Source organism: Amphiura filiformis, chromosome 18 (assembly GCF_039555335.1).
Source record: "Amphiura filiformis chromosome 18, Afil_fr2py, whole genome shotgun sequence".
Lineage (NCBI taxonomy): Eukaryota > Metazoa > Echinodermata > Ophiuroidea > Amphilepidida > Amphiuridae > Amphiura > Amphiura filiformis.
In genome coordinates, this window is record NC_092645.1 from 30443165 (window position 1) to 30461902 (window position 18738).

Below are 18738 nucleotides of genomic sequence, written 5' to 3' on the forward strand. Positions count from 1 at the left end.
TTTTATAGTGTCATTTATTTGCAAATTTTACCGTTTCAAACTTATCTTTAAAGGTAAGACGTTAGCAGTATGCTTGGACTACATTTATAAATACGCATTTATAAACACGCACGTGAGTCTCGAAGTGACTTTTTACATAGCGGGAGGTCTTCCTGTACATTTGAATACAACGGCGGTAAACAAGACGAGACTGTGCAATAAAATTGTCTATTGTGTTCAACTTTGTGATTATATTGTACGTTTCCGTTGATTTTTTTCCGTCGGCAAATACTTTCAAAATGTTCTTTTTTTTATAACATATTACAAATTCGAAATCCCCTCCCCCATGTGTAATAATTTTGCTCTACTTATATTTGATGATATATTTATCTAAAGAGTTCCTATCCTTTTCAATGAGGGTTTGGTCACGCTTGCTAGTCTTGGCATGTATTGTTCATGGGCCACGTACGTATTTATAAATACGTATTTATAAATATAATCCGAGGTAGCTGGTTTGAAGTGAGCAAATTTCACCATTATACCAACATCCTTTAGCTCCAATTATCTAAGACAATAGCAAATTTTTGAGTAATGGATATTGCAACTCAAATACTACAGACATGCAACGTGAGGTCATGCAGCAACAGAGTCATCAATATACATATGTAGTGTCACGCAGTAGTAAACATGACAGACTGGTTATTCTGGCCTCTGGAGTACGGCATATCACGTTTACAATTTAGCATATTCCATACAAAATATGCATGATATTGTCACATGATAATTTGTATGTTCTACTAAATAGATTGATAGAACAGTTGACAAATCATCCACAAGTACTGAACATTTTAATGCAATTTTCATTGAATCAATGTTTGTTCACAATAGTTTTAAAAATCAAATAATATAAAACAAAACAAAATACAGTAAATATACATACTCTTAAGTGTTGGGTGACTATAGTCATAAACTATCTACAAACTGTTAATATTTGACGTATCATGTGTACATAGATATTTGACATCTTCGTAATTGACACTTGCTTAACACCACTAAAAAGGCTACGAGTCCTTCATTATACTTTAATAAACTCTGGGGTATCTTAGCTTATTGTTACAAAGTAAAGTTTGTGTTTTCCAAAGTTTCCATGCGCCAATGTTTATACACGTTATAATAGTAAACAAACTGAGAAATATCGGCAAAATGAAAAACATCCCATAGCACCGATACGCTACTATGGAATGAAGACGACGACAAGTAACAACGTGGGGATTACACGGCGACCAAGGTGGCGAAAGGTTGTCGTTAGGTTAGGGTATTGCACTATTTCATTAATATTTATATCAAATAGAAACAGTTAATAGTCTAAATGTTTGCAATTAATATGTAACGATGACAGAGTCTGGAACCCCAGATAGAAATGTTTGACTTCAGAAATAATTTGGATATCAACATTGTCCACTCTCGACCAGCGTGTCAACACTTAGTCTTAGCATAAGTATTGGGTCTGTTGAAGTTATACCAAGCTCAAACAATTATATAAAAAGCATATAGATTCTGCGCAATATTGTCACCGTCGTCATCGTTGTTTTTGTTGTCATCGCAGCTGTTACTGTTCTTTTTTTTTTCTTCTTCTTTTTTATGTCGGGCATATCTAGGCATTAACAGCTGAAATCTTGGAGATAACGCTGACGAAACTTCGGACAGGCACAAGTGACCTAGTGAAAGAAGGGGGTCGCCGTAGATAGCTGGTCGGGGTATTTTTACAGGACAGGCAAGTGTAGCCGACAATCGGGCGTTACCCTGATCGGAACCGCCTGTAAACGAGATCTTTGTCATGGATCATCTGCCCCGCCATTGTTTTTTGTTTGGTCCTGCGGGGAATTGAACCCGGGACCTCTCGCATCAAAGGCAAAGACCTTAACCAGTGTGCCACGCTGCTCCCACGCTTCTTCTACTTACTCTTTTTCTTCTCCTTCTTGTTGAACTCTTAAGTATATCCTCCGATACTACATCTACAGCGAGATGGGAAAATATTATACTCGCGAGTTAATGGCAGACAGTACGGAAATATGGTAGCATTTAAAGTGTGAACTCTTCAACAATGATCCCTATATCTGAACCACTCAGCTGTTCCAATTTGTATATTGCTGTTTTCGAATCACACTCCTCAGACGTTCGTCACATTTGCTCGCATCAAACTGGATACCATCAAGATGTAAATCCACCAGATTCTTAAGACAACCAATATTTTCAAACATCCATTTAACACCATCGGGACCCACATCTTTGTTCTGTGCAATTTCCATGCGACTCAAACCGGACAAGAACTGAAAGGAGAGTGACAACACTAATAAACCAGTTGAACTAAGACCACAGTTATTCAAAAGCAAATGCTGCAGTTGAAAACCCTGCTTACTGAAGCAGTTGCAAAGAGCCAACAAACCTAAATCACGAAGGGGATTGTCTGATATGTCCAATACATTAAGCTGAGACAGCTCGTGAAAGGATTGGGAAAGTATGTGCATTTCTTTCAACCTGATGGAGTTGTTGGACAGATTCAAGCTATTCAGGTTTGAACACGAAGCTAAACCTGTTGACAAAAGTTCAATGTCACGTGGACCAAGGTTTGTTGATGACAAGTTGATTTCTTGTAGGTGTGTCATGTTTGGTAGAATGTGCACAAAATCTGCAATGGTACTTTCTACTTTTCTTCCACCAAGATTGTTACCCATCAGACAGAGTTTGCGCAGCAACATTTGTGTCCTCCCTAATTTCTTAAAAACAGACTTCCAGTAAGGTAAGTCTTTGGCAGCATTCTGGAGAGCCAAATCTTGAAGAGATGATAAAAACTGAACAATCTGAAGCTCGGTGCCTTCCAGTGATTGTCCACCAAAATACAGATGCAGAGTGGTTAGTGAATTTAATTTTGGAACAAGGAGTGACATGAACTCTTTCACTGATGAAAAGAAACATATGTAACCAAATAAAGATAAAAACTGTGGATCTTCGGATTGGTAGACCGATGAGATTGGTGGTGGAGGTGGTAACAATTTCAAACGCTCTAAATTACTTGAGTTACGGGCAAAAAAGTAGAATGAGTCGGCTGTGAAAACGCAGTTAGTTTCTAGTTCCCTTATCAAGGACGGTTGCGCAGTATGAAATATTCTTTTCACTTTTCCAGGTACAGGGCTAGGTATAGTCTTAATTTCATTAACTTGCACCAGACCCATCAGCAAGGGTGAAATGTCAAATGGTGACTGACAAATGTTGGCAATATGAAGACGATTGCCGAAATTCAAGCGACTGATGTATTCTCCAAGACTGTAAAGACTTTTCCGAGCAACTTTGAGATACCACTGTCTATCTTCTTCCTGCCACCATATCATACAAAAATCGGCATTATGGCTGGCAAAAATCAAATGAAGCGTTCCAAAAGATGATTTCAATCCTCTGATAACACTTGCAGTCATAAATGCAGTCTTATCTAGATAGTCCTCTGATTTAATCTTCAAATTAGCAGAATGCTTTGCGTATTTCAAAAGAACGTCAATGATCATTTTGACTTCATGGGTACGGGTTTTTATCATAACAGGGCCACTCCGAAGAAAAAAGTCCTTGAACATATCCTTCTTAGCTTGTAAATGCTTCATCGTAGTGCTTACCTCAGAGTAAAGTCCCTTTTTACCTGCAGATAAAATATGTTCCTCAAAACAATCAATGAAGTAGTGAAATGAAACTTGCCTTTCCAATGGTATGTTATGACCGTTGAGAATTATGGTAATTTTGATTTCTTTGCACTGAAACCATTTAGTAAGCACTTCAACGAGACTCGGACATTGGCTCTCGTATAGAAATCGTAACCCAAGCTTCCAAGAGTTCTTGTTGGACAAATCGAATTCACAGTGCTTTCCATCTGTAACATCACTGGAACGAATGTCTACCAAGTGTGATAAAATGTGACTAGCTGCCACAGTGCTCAAACCACAGCAGAAGAGCAAAACATATTCAAAAGATTCAACATTATCAGAATTGACACGGCTTAGATAATCCATGAATTTCACGTCGGACAAATCTGCTAGGGATGTCCAATATACCGCTGAACAAAACTCCTGAAATGACAAGTGAAAGAAAGAGTATTGCTTGACAAGTCGCAATTTGGATCTTTTGGTTTCCTCCTTTATAAAACCAATAGACCGAGACTGATCCAGAATTACAGCGTTGTTCAATTCACCTGCTGTGAAATACAACCGGCCTTCAAACATACATTTCAGGGCCACTTCCCCCAGATGCCACAAAATACCTTTTTCGAATTCTTCACTATCCGTGCAATCATCCGATTTTTCATACCATCTTTGAATGAAGTAATGAAACATTTCTTGGAAGAGGGTTGTGAAACGTGTAGGTAGTGTTTGAGCTTCTCCCCATAGTAGACACAGCATTGTTAAAATCACAGGAACAAACGACATCGGATGCAAATCACAAGAGCGAAATATTGTTGTGATGAATGCATCAACTGATTTCTTTCTTTCCGACGTGTTTGTCTCTGAGATTGAACATTCAAAATTGCTCTCTTCATTCTCGCGGATGGGTGCTTCAACTTCAAGCGGGGCTTCCATTTCCTTAATATCATGTGCTAAGGCTTCCTCCTTATCTTTAAATTCACTCTTCACAGACTCGTGTTCATGTACCTCCTTTCCGGACTTGAATGTTTTGACCTGAAAGAACTTTCCAATAAATTCAAGTATACTACTTTCACCGAATCCGATCACACGAACATGGGAATACTGACTGAAAACACTAACAGTGCGGACCTTATGTGGCCTTGATGTTACGACCACACAGCTATTACACAACATTTTGTTACAAACTACATCCATTACCAAATTGCCTTGAGGTGACTTCTCTATCCTGCCACTAAATTCATCTGCTCCATCTAAGATGACAGCCACCTTTTCAGCATTTTCCACAATGTGTCTCTCCAGACCCCTTCTAGATACTTTAGAATCTGATGGAAGCAACTGATCAAAAATAGCATCCACGAGACTCATATCTTGATCAAAATCCCTCATTTTAAGAGAGAATAATAGGTCAAACTTTCCTAAACTAGGGTTTCTATTAGCCTTAATACCCTGAGCCCAATCAAATGCGATTTTCCCCACCAAAGTTGTCTTGCCACTTCCTGCTTCACCTTTTAGCAGTACCCTTAATACACGCTTATCTTTGCCTTTGTTTTTCTTCAAACTAAACAACTCGTCATACGCTTGAAGGAGAACTTCTTCTACTTCTGCGGGCTTTGCGCTTTCCTGTAGCAAAGCCAAATCCACAAATACATCATCTATATCTACCGCACTGTCTACATCAAAAGGAAACAGGGTCACTTTGCCTCTCTCGTCTTCATACTTTCTGATAAGTTCCTGCCTGCAAAGGTCAATGTCGAAGGCATCCATGCGAATCTGCATAACAGGAAATGAATGTTTATAAAGCTTTGTCATCTTAACTACAGGGTAGGACAAATAGCATAGTTATTTAATAGGGTGTTAAAATGTTCAGAAAGCAATAACTTGTGTCTAAGAAATCTGCTGCATTTTTTTAAAAATAAATAAGTACAATACAGTGGTGGCGGAAGCAATGAAATTGGGGGGGGGCATATTTTGTGGTGCGGGAAAAATATCAAATTCAGCCCGAAATGAAGATAAATGTTGGTATTTTATAGGTCAGTGCACGCGAAGGTCGTAATATTGTGCATTTTTACCCTAATTAGGCCCACAACACGGTATTTAGGGGCTATAAAGGAAAATATTCACAGGACAAGTGTTGCTTTATTTTGCATTGTATGCTGAAAGGCATTCCCACCCAGGCCATTTTAGCGGCTTTCCTTCTTTTACTATGTTTGTTTGCTCACTTCTTTGTTTTTAATTGTTTATCTAATTGTTTCTTCTTTATTCTTCCTGAAAATCCTGTGAAAATTCCATCCAGTTCCCACATAACAGGTTGTATGCTGGATGGCGAAAAAGGTGAATGTTTCAATATATAGAGGATGTGTTTTTGTTTACTTCTGTCAGTACCTACCTCGCCTAGTGTGTTGAGGACTTCCTGAGCTGTAGTCTGAGGAAGGTGCTGTGCATGCATCTGGCTGAGGCATGTGACAAAATCACAGAGATCTTCGAAAAACATATCGGTTTTGGTGTCTTCAAGTTCCAGATTTTCGTTGGTCTTCATGTGGGACAGATGATTACGAATATCAGAAACCTGCAGAGATATATAAATGTATAAATATACGCTCTCCCTTCTTGTGTTTGAGCACTCTTTTCCAAAGGTAGTCTAACTATGAATAAATGTTGTTGTATGATTATATACCGTAAAAACTCGATAGCTAGTACCGTATTCACTCGATAATTAGCACATGTGCCTTCTATCGAGGGCTTTTGAAAACGTACAAAAACGAAAAAAATGAACAGCGCCATCCACATAATAATTTCACTATTTAGATATTTTTCTCTGCCATGTTTGTTTTACAGGTCTTTTTTTAACTACGAATATAGGCCTACATTTGACAATTCTTGAAGGGTTTTTTGTGGGCTTTTTATTTATTTATTTATTTATTTTTACCAAAGGAACAATTAGAGATCAGTTGGATTAAAAGTGGAGTGGTTACATAACTCTTTGGTAACTGGATCACGCACCTTTTTGAAGGCAAATAAATACGCTCAGTTCGTTCTAATAGTTGTAAAGTTGTTGCATCATGATCTTGTTGATTAAAAGTGGTGTTTGCTATACTGGTTTTATTATCACATGTGTTTGTGTTACGATTCGTAATCCCGCGAAGAGTAAGTTAAGTTCGTTAATGTGGTAGGCCTATTATAGTACAGCCACACGTACCCCCATCCCCTCCCCCAACAAACACATTGACTCATCTTAGGCGCGGATGGCTGGCGGGCCCGCCCCCTCCCAAAAAAGAGAAGAGAAGAGAAAGGGGAAGAACGGAGAAAAAGAAGAGAAAAGGGAGGAAAGGAGGAGGGTTAAATTGCACGTAATTGAGTAGGCCCATGCCTATAAGTAACCGCACAGTCGGCTCGATCGGAACATGGAAGAAAGAGATCTCTCTTTCTCTTCCATGATCGGAAGTGGTCCTATAATATATAGGCCTGCGTTTCTTGAAGGCAGGTTCTCGTCCTAAGAGCATGTGAAAATTACCGCGGGTCCGCCGATGCACCCAAAGTCAGTATTAAAGGAGTATTTCGTGATCCTAGCATCCTCTATTTATGTCATTTTTCATTAGATATCCACGAAAAAACCTATTCCCAAAATTTCAGTTGATTCCGATTTTGCGTTCGCGAGTTATGCATGATTATGTGTATTATACTGTTCATATAGACAATGCGTTGTAATTTCGTTCTGGTGCACCAGAACGAAATTCAAATTTCACGATATCTTTGCTAAACGAATTAATCTGCAAAAAATATTTTGTACATGTACCCAGAGGTTTCCAGTGATATCAAAATGTCAACTTTTTTTGAGAAAAGTGTGGGGATGAGGCTGTGGATCACGAAATGCCCTTTTAAGGCGGACTCCATATCGACTTCATCGATTTATGCATGCTTTAGTAATTGCGAATCTCAAGTTTTGCAAATTGAGTTCTTGCCCTTATACCGCAATTGCTTCAAATAGTGTAAAAACGATGCACCAAATAGCTTCAATTGGACCTTCATTTTGCCAAATTTTTAAACTTCTCAGGCGGGAACATCCCCCTCAGACACCCCCTTGTGTAGTGGATAATCATTTTCGCTCTTCTTCCGACATTACCAAATTTAAGCCCTATGTTAACACAATCTATAGGCTTACAGGGAAAACTTGTCCACGGAAGGTTTCATGGACCGTCATTTAACAAATGTGCGGCTTTGCAAACTAAAATTTTATTCACTAATCACTGCTCAGTGCCAAAATGGTCCACAATCACTTCAATAAAGTTTTCATTTTGCACAAGTTTCTTACTTCTGAAGGGGCCACAACCCCCTCAGACATCCCCCGTGTCGCGCAAGCGCGATGCGATGGCCATTTTTTTCAATGTTATTTTATTTTTTCTAAAAATTGCCGCCCCCCCCCTCTGGCTGCTCTAGATCGACAACTGATACAATAAGCTGGTATCGCCCATCCCTACAGAGGATGACATAGAAATTGTTTTGCGTACTTTTTAAATATTTTTAGAGCACGTTTTTTCAATATTTTGACAAGTTGACGTCGAATTTTCTATTCTATATTGTTTGGCAATAATGTATGTTGCCAAGATAGTTTATCCAAAGTTGTAGTTTTGTGTTTTTGATCGCATTTTTTATTACGAATTTTGTGTACGCCAGCATGGTCAGGAGGATTCGCCAGGGTGCAGAATTCGGGTAATTGTGACGGTAATTTTGCCTTTTTGGACACTAAAAGGCATTCGATCTTTGATTTTATTGATATGAACTTTGTTCATTTGCAAGTATAATGACATTGTATATGATTATTAAATTTTAAAGAAATTTTTGGCCATGTTTGACCTACGCAAATCGTTAAGCGTGTATTGACAAAACGGTGTGTGTCAGTCCTGTTGTGAAGAAGACTACGGTGATTCGCTAAAAAATAAGCATCCTTAACAACCAGTCAATTTTAAGACAAATAGGTGAAAAATGACACTTTCACGAAGTTTTTTCATATTTTTTTTTTTTTTTACATGATCCGTGCATATATCGCCTAGCTATAAATGAAAAAATATTTTTTAGACCAATCAAACCAATATATGGGTGTAGTACGCCCTTAAGAAACCCATTTGACTTCATTGAACAGGCCTATAACCATGATAACAACATAGGTCTACTGCGAAGGAGTTAATTATAGATAGTGACACAGATATACCTATTAAAAACTTCGGTCGAAGTTTTGCCACAAGTTTAAAAAAATAACGGTTAGTTCATGAAAAAGAAGAAGTGAAATTTAGCAAAACGCGACGAGGTTTATTTGCCCGTAAGAGAGCTCTATTGTTCCGCTATTGTATCCCCTATTGTATCCACTATTGTATTCTATTCATAAAAGCTACTGCAAGAATCGCGGCAATCCCTGATATTGCTGATGTCTACCGCCGGCGTTTCGCATTTATTAACAATCAAAATTATCCCATACTCTTACATTTATAGTCTTATTCTCACCTTTTATATAATATTCAGAAATTGCAATTCGGAAAACTACTAACTTTTCAAGTGAAAATATATATTCCATCGAAAATATATCAGACTTAATTGTATACATAGAAATCTATTATACCCAACCCATAAGTGCCCAATGCACCCAAATATCCCCGCAAATATCTCATACACGATTTTATTCATTCATTTTGGGCTTTAAACACTCAGAAGTCGTCCAAAATGGCGACATCATCAGCATGATCAAACCCTCTATGACTTGTTCACAAGTTGATGCTTTACAAATTACCCTCACTTGACCAAACACGCATAATACATGATCGAAACACCCAGCAGAGTTTTACATAAGATTATGTGGCTTGTCTTAACGATTCAAAAGATGCCACTTTCTTACCCACTGACACTAGCTAATTTGCATGGCAGAAATCTATAGTGCGGACACTCTTCAGTCGCAAACCAACAAAATTCGTGCTATTTTGGCGTTCTTGCAAAAGAAATCTCGTGAATCGAGTGCCCTCTCAACAATATCCCTAGATGTTTGCCAATAATGACACACTCTAGAAACGCCAACATAAATCACCCAACAGCTTCATTTTAAGAATTATTTCAGTATCCAAATCAATAGGAACAGAAAGAGTATGGTCTACACATTCCAGGAAAATGTTTTATTTGTTTCTTCCGCCATTCTATATTTCCCTAAAATTATCACATTTTTCTCCAAAATCCTATGTAAATGATTCTCCACGCTACGCAGAAATTATGTGCGATAAATCATACAAATTTGCCACAATTTTACATCACTTTAGACAGTATTGCAATATCTTGATGATTTTTAGGCATTTTGAACGGCAACTTGAGTATTTTCAGAAATCAAATATCGCGCCAAGGGGATGACACTCTTATTCACGCATTCATTTACAACGCAAACTTGTATCGAATCCCGGTGGTTTGCGACCAATGAAATGTCCGCACCCCTGGATTTATTAATCCCGGGTATGAATTATGTATTAGATTTGTCAAGGCAATAACCACGATTCGTTTTGTAATAATATAAAAGCACTTGCAATAGAATCCCGCTGAGTTCAATAGAATGAACTGCGCCCTGAAACCGATGGAGAAGTGCCCCATAAAGAAGCTATCCCATTGACCTCTATTAACAGGTCAGTGAGCTCTCCATACACAAATGAACAAGTACAATAGGACAAGGCTTAGTAACATGTTATTTTGAAGTCTTGAAGATTAGTAATCGTCTGTGCATATGAACTGCGCATTTATGATGCAAAATATTAGTTCTATATAATATAAAATTACAAATACTGGTATTATGATATACAAAACGACTAATAAAATCATGTCATCATGGCGTCATGTCAAAGGTTCATTATATCCGGTATGTTTGTCTAAATTCATATATATATTTGAAAACAATTTCTACACCAATTTAATATGTACTCAGGTGGAACCTTGCTTTTTTTAATTTTCATTTCTTTTTATGTAACAAATTCAGGTTTTTCCATTACGCGGGGCCGCCGGGCAATACAAATTTAATGCTAACATTGAATGAACGCAGAATCAAGAATGGGCGTTTCTAGTACATACAGCGTCTGACTCTACCTGAGGACCTAGCCTAAGTCCCATGGGCTCCAAGAGTGGCTCTCCATACACACATGAACAAATACAATGACGGGTCGCCATTGCTCTCCATACACAAATGATCAAATACAATGGCGAGTCCGACTGCCATGCAAATGAGCCAAATGAGCAGACCCTCTCAAGGGTCTGCTCTGTGATAACACACTGATCATACTGATCTTTATGTTATTACAGCGAGGCCCACATACAATGTTCAACACAAAGTGAACGATGTTATAACTTGGAGGGCTAACAAACCAACACCGCCAAATTCGACTGACGTGTGTACAACGTGGGATGCTATGAGGAAATTGAATACTCGTTGTCTGATCATGCATGTGTGTTTATGGTTCGGATAGCGGTTACTTAGCAACTCTCGTTCCGCCTTGGGTTTATTGAATACACTCTATATAAAGTCATCAATATGTCGTTTCCAGTCCTTGGCTGAACTATTGGGTTCAGCTATTAATTTTTTTAATAATTCTGTTACCCCATAGCATTAAAAAACTAGTATTTTGATAATTAAAATAGCTGGATGCGGTATGCAGCTGACTGGGGTGGTTACGGGTCGTTAAAACCACTAGAACCACAAACCGCGAAATATGGATATCCAACTAGTTTTCCCCGCAGGGCTACAAAGAACCGCTAACCGCGAAATATGGATATCCAACTAGTTTGCCCCGCAGGGCTACAAAGAACCGCTAACCGCGAAATATGGATATCCAACTAGTTCACCTCGCATGGCTACAAAGAACCACTTAGCGCGCAATATTTTTTTACCTCAAAAAAAGAATTAATATCTACCAAAAAACGTTTCAAAACGTAAAAAGCGGCCAAAGTTTAAAAATCTTTCCTGTGTGGCTTTTCACCCTTTTTAAACTTGGTCCCATTTATGAAAGTTTTAAAGACCCATACGAAGTCATCTATAGGCTACTTGTTGGTTTTCTTAGTTGTCAATGTTTATTTTGTAGAGCAAATGAATTAATGTTCGTGCGTAATTGTTTTTTTCCGTATAGACGTTACAATGTATTTTGTAGCAAATACTCACTTTGTTAAATTCTTCATCGTCATGTGCAATTCTGCGCCTTATGTACAGATGTAGGGCCTATATGTAGCAGGTTGACACACAGTCAATTTGCTAAAGTATATATAATACTCTACTACTCTTTATGATCACGCAATATAATAAAACATAAACCTTGAAATGTTTTTGATAAGACATACGGTAGCCTACGTCATATTGCACCGCTTTCGAACAGTCTTAAACCTATAAGAGTACATTGTTGCATGTAAAAATTAGGACTCATTCTTCATGTTAATACTACTTTACTAAATGGGACCAAGTTTAAAAAAGGGTGAAAAGCCACACAGGAAAGATTTTTTAAACTTTGGCCGCTTTTTACGTTTTGAAACGTTTTTTGGTAGATATACATAGCAGCTATGGCACGTTGTTACGGTAATCGATCAATAACTCTATTGAATTGATTTAAATGAGGCGCCTAAATAAAGATGGGTCGTAAATAATTGTACTTCGACGGTATAGTGTGGGTCACACCCTTGGGTTTATTCAGGACAATAGGTACCTCTCAGTCAAGTGGGCGCTTTCACATGACATTCTTTTGATCACTTATTGACAGTAGCCAGCCCGGTAAAGCGTTAATACGCTGTCAGGTTAGTTACCGATTTAATGGCGGAACTCTTATGTCTTGAACAAAAGGTACCTCTCGATGAATAGCTTGGCGGATTTTCAAATCGGCACAAAGTTACGAATATGATACCTCCGTGGTTGCACCCCTCTAATTTTAAATTATAAACGTCACATACCGTTATATTGGTACCAATGGATAGCTATGGCTCTCCTTTATCCAGTGATACCAAAATAAGTACAAACAATCCATACATAATGTCACTATATTGTCACAATGTGAGGGCGCCCATGTAAATTTGGGAACTTCTGGCTATGTACAAAAGTATAGGTGAAATTGATTTTCGGCTAAATATTATACAAAAACGCAGTTGTTACCAAAATATAAAAAGAAATCATTATTTTTACCTACATAGCAAGTAAAAAATCAGTAGCTTTTATTTAACAAGAAATAAAAATCATTGGGCCTCCCCTCCTCCCCCTTCCCCACCCTCCTTTATGGTCATAGAGCAGCCTGCAGACTGTTATTATGTCCTCTCCAGTTCATCCATGTCTACGAAAGGAAAAAGAATCCTGTGAAAGTTGGTTTACCTTTTTGATGGTGTCATATTTGGCCATATCTCCTTGGTGGAACTCGGAAAACTTCATCATGATCATGATTAAGCTCGTCGAGTCGAAGTCATCTACATCTACCACACCTTGTTGTAGACGAAGAACAAATATTTTAGCTGCTTCAATCGGATGTGCATAGAGTTGTGTTGAGTCCACATTTGACCACGGCAATGATCCCGTTGAACTTGGTCGATACACGGCACACTCGAGAGCTTTGCCCCAATCAATGCAGGCGTTGCATGACTTCTGTAATTTTGGCTTCCCTATTACTTTTGAACATACTTGTGGAGTGGTACATGGAAGTAAAGTTTCCTTGATGCGGTTGTGCCATATCTGAAGTGTGTTTTTGATACATGGTACTGCTTTGGAACATACTAGCTGAACGGCTTGCTGACAGCGTTGATAGTTGCCTATGTCATTGATGCATGCCATTGTTGTTAATGATCGTGCTTGACAAACTCTTTAAAAAATATATAACACTATTTAAAATCACACGTAAGTTTAGTACGATTTATTACATAGGGAGTCATGTGTTATTCATGTGTTATGCAAAATGAGGCAGATTACAGGACAACGAGGATCATGGGTTTTCCCAGTTTCAATTATTTTGAAAAGGAAGGCAACATCCAACAAATACGGTGTCGGCCATGTTGACAATGACTTACACTTAATCCCAAGTTTAATTTAAGTTCTTTGTCGTTCAATACAATTGACACTTAAAGCTGATCTGATATTTTGCTTAAACCTACCTTTAACATTCTGGAAGAAACATTACCACCGCGTAGTAATGCTCGATGCTGTAATGTGAGGCTTGTGAAGCAATGGAGCACTCAAATATTAAGTTATTATCTTATTACACCGATTGCGATAACAACGGGAAATCACAGACAAGATAACCAACGAAGAGCAAAGTTCGCGTTTTAGGCCTAACGGTTACGGTTAATGAACCTTACGGTTTCAAGTGAATGTTAGGAGCTGTGTAATATTTATGCACCCCCGTAAAAATTCCAAACTGCGTTCAATATAGTGTTTGCATCTCTCTCTCTCCCCTTTCGGATTGCCAAAAGACACCCCCCTTGCACATGCCTTATTTTGGGGATCCAATTTTGCAAACCGTAAATAGTCTAGATGTATAATGTGAGCAAAAATAGCAGGACATTTGCATATTTATACGTTCCCCTACAGGAAAGAACAATTACCAACAGGGATCGGAAGGTCGTGCGTCTGGATTTGTGTTTATTTTTTTTAACACTTTGGGTTGGTAAACTGTTCTTTCTTTCTTACTAATTATATCCATTTTCCTCTCGTAGCGCCGCGGCTCACCGGGGCAATCATTCCCCATTTGTTTATAAATTATGTTCTTTTGCAAGGTGAGCCTCATTGCCCGTTTTTACACTGTTTTCCTACGCTTTTTTACAGCGTTTCATTAAAAAGGTTCATCATGTGTGTGTGCCAAAACCTGCTTGCATCCCTTTGGGCTTGTCAAAATCGCCCGCAACCCTCCCATGCGGCTTTTTTTAGAGTTCTTGCCAACGCCCCCCCAAAAAACACATTTTCAATCTCCCTGGGCTTATAATTATTACACAGCCCCTTGTATGGTTATTTACATACATACTCACAAACAAAAAGTATTGTTGGTATGATGGACGAAACCCACTCTGATGTACGTGTATACCGAGCAAACACAAATTGTTTTACTGAAAACGTTTCAATGTCGGGTTATATAAAGGGTAAAAAAACATTTTAATAACATTCCAAAAACATTTTTGAACATTTAATACAAACGTTCTAAACACAGCGTTATTTAAATGTTCACAAAGCATTTTCCAAAAATATTTGCCCAAAATATTTTAGAATAACGTTATAAAAACGTTTTCCTGACTATTATATAACCCGAACATTTTTGTGTTTGCTGGGTATCTTCTTTTCAACTGATTTGTTAGCGTACTGCTCGCTAGTCAAAGGCTAAGAAAGGGTCGCTATACTAGTGATTAGGTGTAGTTTACTATACCTGGAGTTTGCTAGTCATAATCAAAGCAAGGGTTCGCTGGTCATGAAAAAGGTTCATAAACCATAAGGCACACCGATATCGCCTGGCTAATAATTACTTTGTCAGCAGAGATACTAAAATAAATACCCCGGTATCGATACACGTGAATTTGCTATGCACGAGTTTGATATGAGAAGAAAATCTTTGGATACCGGTGTAGAAAATGATGAATATCTCCCGTAAATAATTTCGTATAAAGAAACCAGATGTGGTTCCTTGCACATGAATATATATTTTGAACAGATATGATAGTCGTTAGCTTGCGCTTTGAGACAGTAGCTTGCGTCTTGAGTCAAAAACTGACAATAATTCCGCAATAATTCTGATTTACATGTGCCGAATTATATAGCGCAGTGTATATGCCAATCGTGAAGGTTGTCTAAAAGAATATGACCTATGGCATACCATGCTTGACTGACACACAGCGAGGTCAGTCGCCGAAATAATCGGGGCTATTGTCAGTAGCCTTAGTCAGATGTCCTTCGGCCTATTATGCGACTCAAAACTATTAAACAGGTCGATATGTATATGGCCATGTGTGGCGGTGGATTCAATCTACCATGGCGATTTCTGCCATGAAGATATCGGGGCGATGACACTATGTAAGGCCCACTAGTCACAATAGGGAAAGAGGTTTGCTAGTCATAACTCAAAAAGGACCGCTACTCATAATGGACAAAAGGGTTCGCTATACATGTAGATCAAAGACAGCTAGTCATAAACAAAACAAGAGATCGCTAGTCATAAAAAGTCATAAGTCATTCGGCCCGCTAGTTATAATAGAAAAAGAGGTTCGTTAGTCATAATTAATACCGGTTGTCATAATTATTGGACAAAGAGGTTCGCTAGTCATAATTAAATTCCCTGAAAAAGGGAATGGGCGCCCAATGGGAGCTTGACGTGAAGTGCTGAAAATATATAGCTGGAAATGTAACCGTTTGGATAATATTTACTTCTTTGACACAATTGCAACATTAGCATAGTGAACAAAGAAAGATTATGAAACGCAAGACATATATATTGCAGCGGGTGAGGTGTAAAATGCAAGACATATATATTGCAGCGGGTGAGGTGTAAAATGCAAGACATATATATTGCAGCGGGTGAGGTGTAAAATGCAAGACATTATATTGCAGCGGGTGAGGTGTAAAATGCAAGACATATATATATTGCAGCGGGTGAGGTGTAAAATGCAAGACATATATATTGCAGCGGGTGAGGTGTAAAATGCAAGACATATAATATTGCAGCGGGTGAGGTGTAAAATGCAAGACATATAAATTGCAGCGGGTGAGGTGTAAAATGCAAGACATATATATTGCAGCGGGTGAGGTGTAAAATGCAAGACATATATTGCAGCGGGTGAGGTGTAAAATGCAAGACATATATATTGCAGCGGGTGAGGTGTAAAATGCAAGACATATATATTGCAGCGGGTGAGGTGTAAAATGCAAGACATATATATTGCAGCGGGTGAGGTGTAAAATGCAAGACATATATATATTGCAGCGGGTGAGGTGTAAAATGCAAGACATATATATTGCAGCGGTGAGGTGTAAAATGCAAGACATATATATTGCAGCGGGTGAGGTGTAAAATGCAAGACATATATATATTGGGGGTGAGGTGTAAAATGCAAGACATATATATTGCAGCGGGTGAGGTGTAAATTGCAAGACATATATATTGCAGCGGGTGAGGTGTAAAATGCAAGCATACATTGTTGGGGTGTTGGAGCAATATTCTACTCAGAATAAAAATAATTTTTATGGATTGATTTCCAATCATGGGTATATTTATAACTTATGAGTGACTGCAGTGGTAAAGATGACACGAATAAAGAATCTGTCCGAGTGTTAGGGCCGGTTCATAGTGAATATTCGAAGGCGAATATTCGTTGTCGAATACTTTTTGTGACGTCAAAATATATACGGCAACGAATAAAATATGATGACACGACGAGTTGAATCGGATTAAATATCCCGCAACTGATAGCGAGATACTATTGATTTATATGAAAGGCTCGAGGTCACCTGAATATCGTTCGATGAACAATGATTTCAAAATCCCCAATGAAAATTAACCTGCACAGTTGTGCAAAATACGCCTTGATAGTTCCAAAATGGCTGATAACGAACTGAAAGAAAACGTTATTAGTGCCGTACAAGCAGTGGCGTAACCAGTGGGCCCCCCGGACACCAAAAAACTGGGAAGAAGAGCAAAAAATTGGGAAGGGGAAAAGGGGGGAAGGAGAGAAAAAGAGGGAAGAAAAAGGGGAAGGAGAAGAGAAAAAAGAGGGAAGAGGAGAAAGGGGAAAGAAAAAAAAAAAAAAAAGGGAAGAAAAAAGGGAAAGGAGAAGAGAAAGGGGAAGGGAGAAGAGAAAAGGGAAAGAAAGAGTGAAGAAGATCTATACTACTTTCATTGTGAAATTTGTACTCTGAAACGCTGATTTTTAGCTTCTAATATGCCAAAAACCAGGAGCTTCAGGGGGCTCCGCCCCCTTAAGCCCCGCCGGGGCTTTGCCCCTGGACCCCACCTGGACCCCACCCCACCAGGCAACCTAAGGCGGGTCCCTGGACCCCACCCGTTTATCGATAAAGCTTGGCATATTAAAGATGTTTAATTCTTTAAACCAGGGTCTTGGATTATATGTTTAGGCTTAAGAATGTTAAATAATACTAAATGTTATTTCAGCAAACAGTTTTGATACATTTTGTAAAAAAAAGGTTAAAATTACATCGAAAATGTGTTCTGAATTGCTGTCCCATATTACCTGCACGTGCAGGTAATATGGGACAGTTAAGATGACGTCATAATTTGTTTATAATGTTCATAATTTGTATTGGATGACTGAAAGTTTTATATTAAAAGACAGTTTAATAGTTACTTATTCACATAAACACAGTTTGTCTTGTGTCACATTATCTATCTCTATGCAAATTCCGCAAACGTCCTTAATGGTCCCATATTACCTGCATGTACCCTACATTCGTTTGCATTTTGTACATTAATATTAATAATGTACAAACATTAAAAAGGGTGCCTAAGAGTATGTCTATTTTTAATCATATACTAATTCCGCCATGCCCAAACATATTTTATATATGAAATCGTGTAAAAACTGGCCCCTTGTAAATCTATGGAACCCCAAATTCCAATCAAAAATAAAAACAACTTTGTTATCAAATACACTAGGACTATACATTGTATTACAGGAATTTAATAGATGGTGCATTTTAATTTTTTTTTAAATAGATTAACGAGAAATATTTGGCAATACCGGATTTACCACATAGGCAGTGAATAAAGAAAGTAATAAAAATAAACATAAATTAAATGAGAAAATGAAAGCAAGGACATTTGGTGAAGTATTGTTTTAGAATGCGAAGGAGTCCTACATGTTAACCTGGCCCAGGACACTGATTAATGTAAATTCGACCCATAGTTATTTTATCTACTTCTGCCAGCATTCAACCTGTTCAAGGTGATTTATGCCTATTTTAAATAAAATTCCGAAATCTGAAGTATCAACGTTGTATCGTGCTCAAATTATGATCCGAGACTATTTCATTTGACACGGTTGTATGTATTTCAAAAGATCGGTCCTATTATAGATATCGATTAGAGAATTACAGCAAGAGACT

General features: G+C 38.1%; 1 protein-coding gene across 1 annotated transcript; it reads right to left on the minus strand.

Annotated features, from left to right (window-relative positions):
• Positions 1–1114: 1114 nt before the first annotated feature.
• On the minus strand, positions 1115–13476 carry LOC140139092 (uncharacterized). Its single transcript, XM_072160873.1, has 3 exons — positions 13024–13476; positions 6052–6231; positions 1115–5435 (listed from the first exon to the last, which is right to left on the minus strand). Exons 1-3 carry the CDS (start codon positions 13474–13476, stop codon positions 2106–2108), a joined length of 3963 nt encoding a protein of 1320 aa, XP_072016974.1. The 3' UTR covers positions 1115–2105.
• Positions 13477–18738: the final 5262 nt, after the last annotated feature.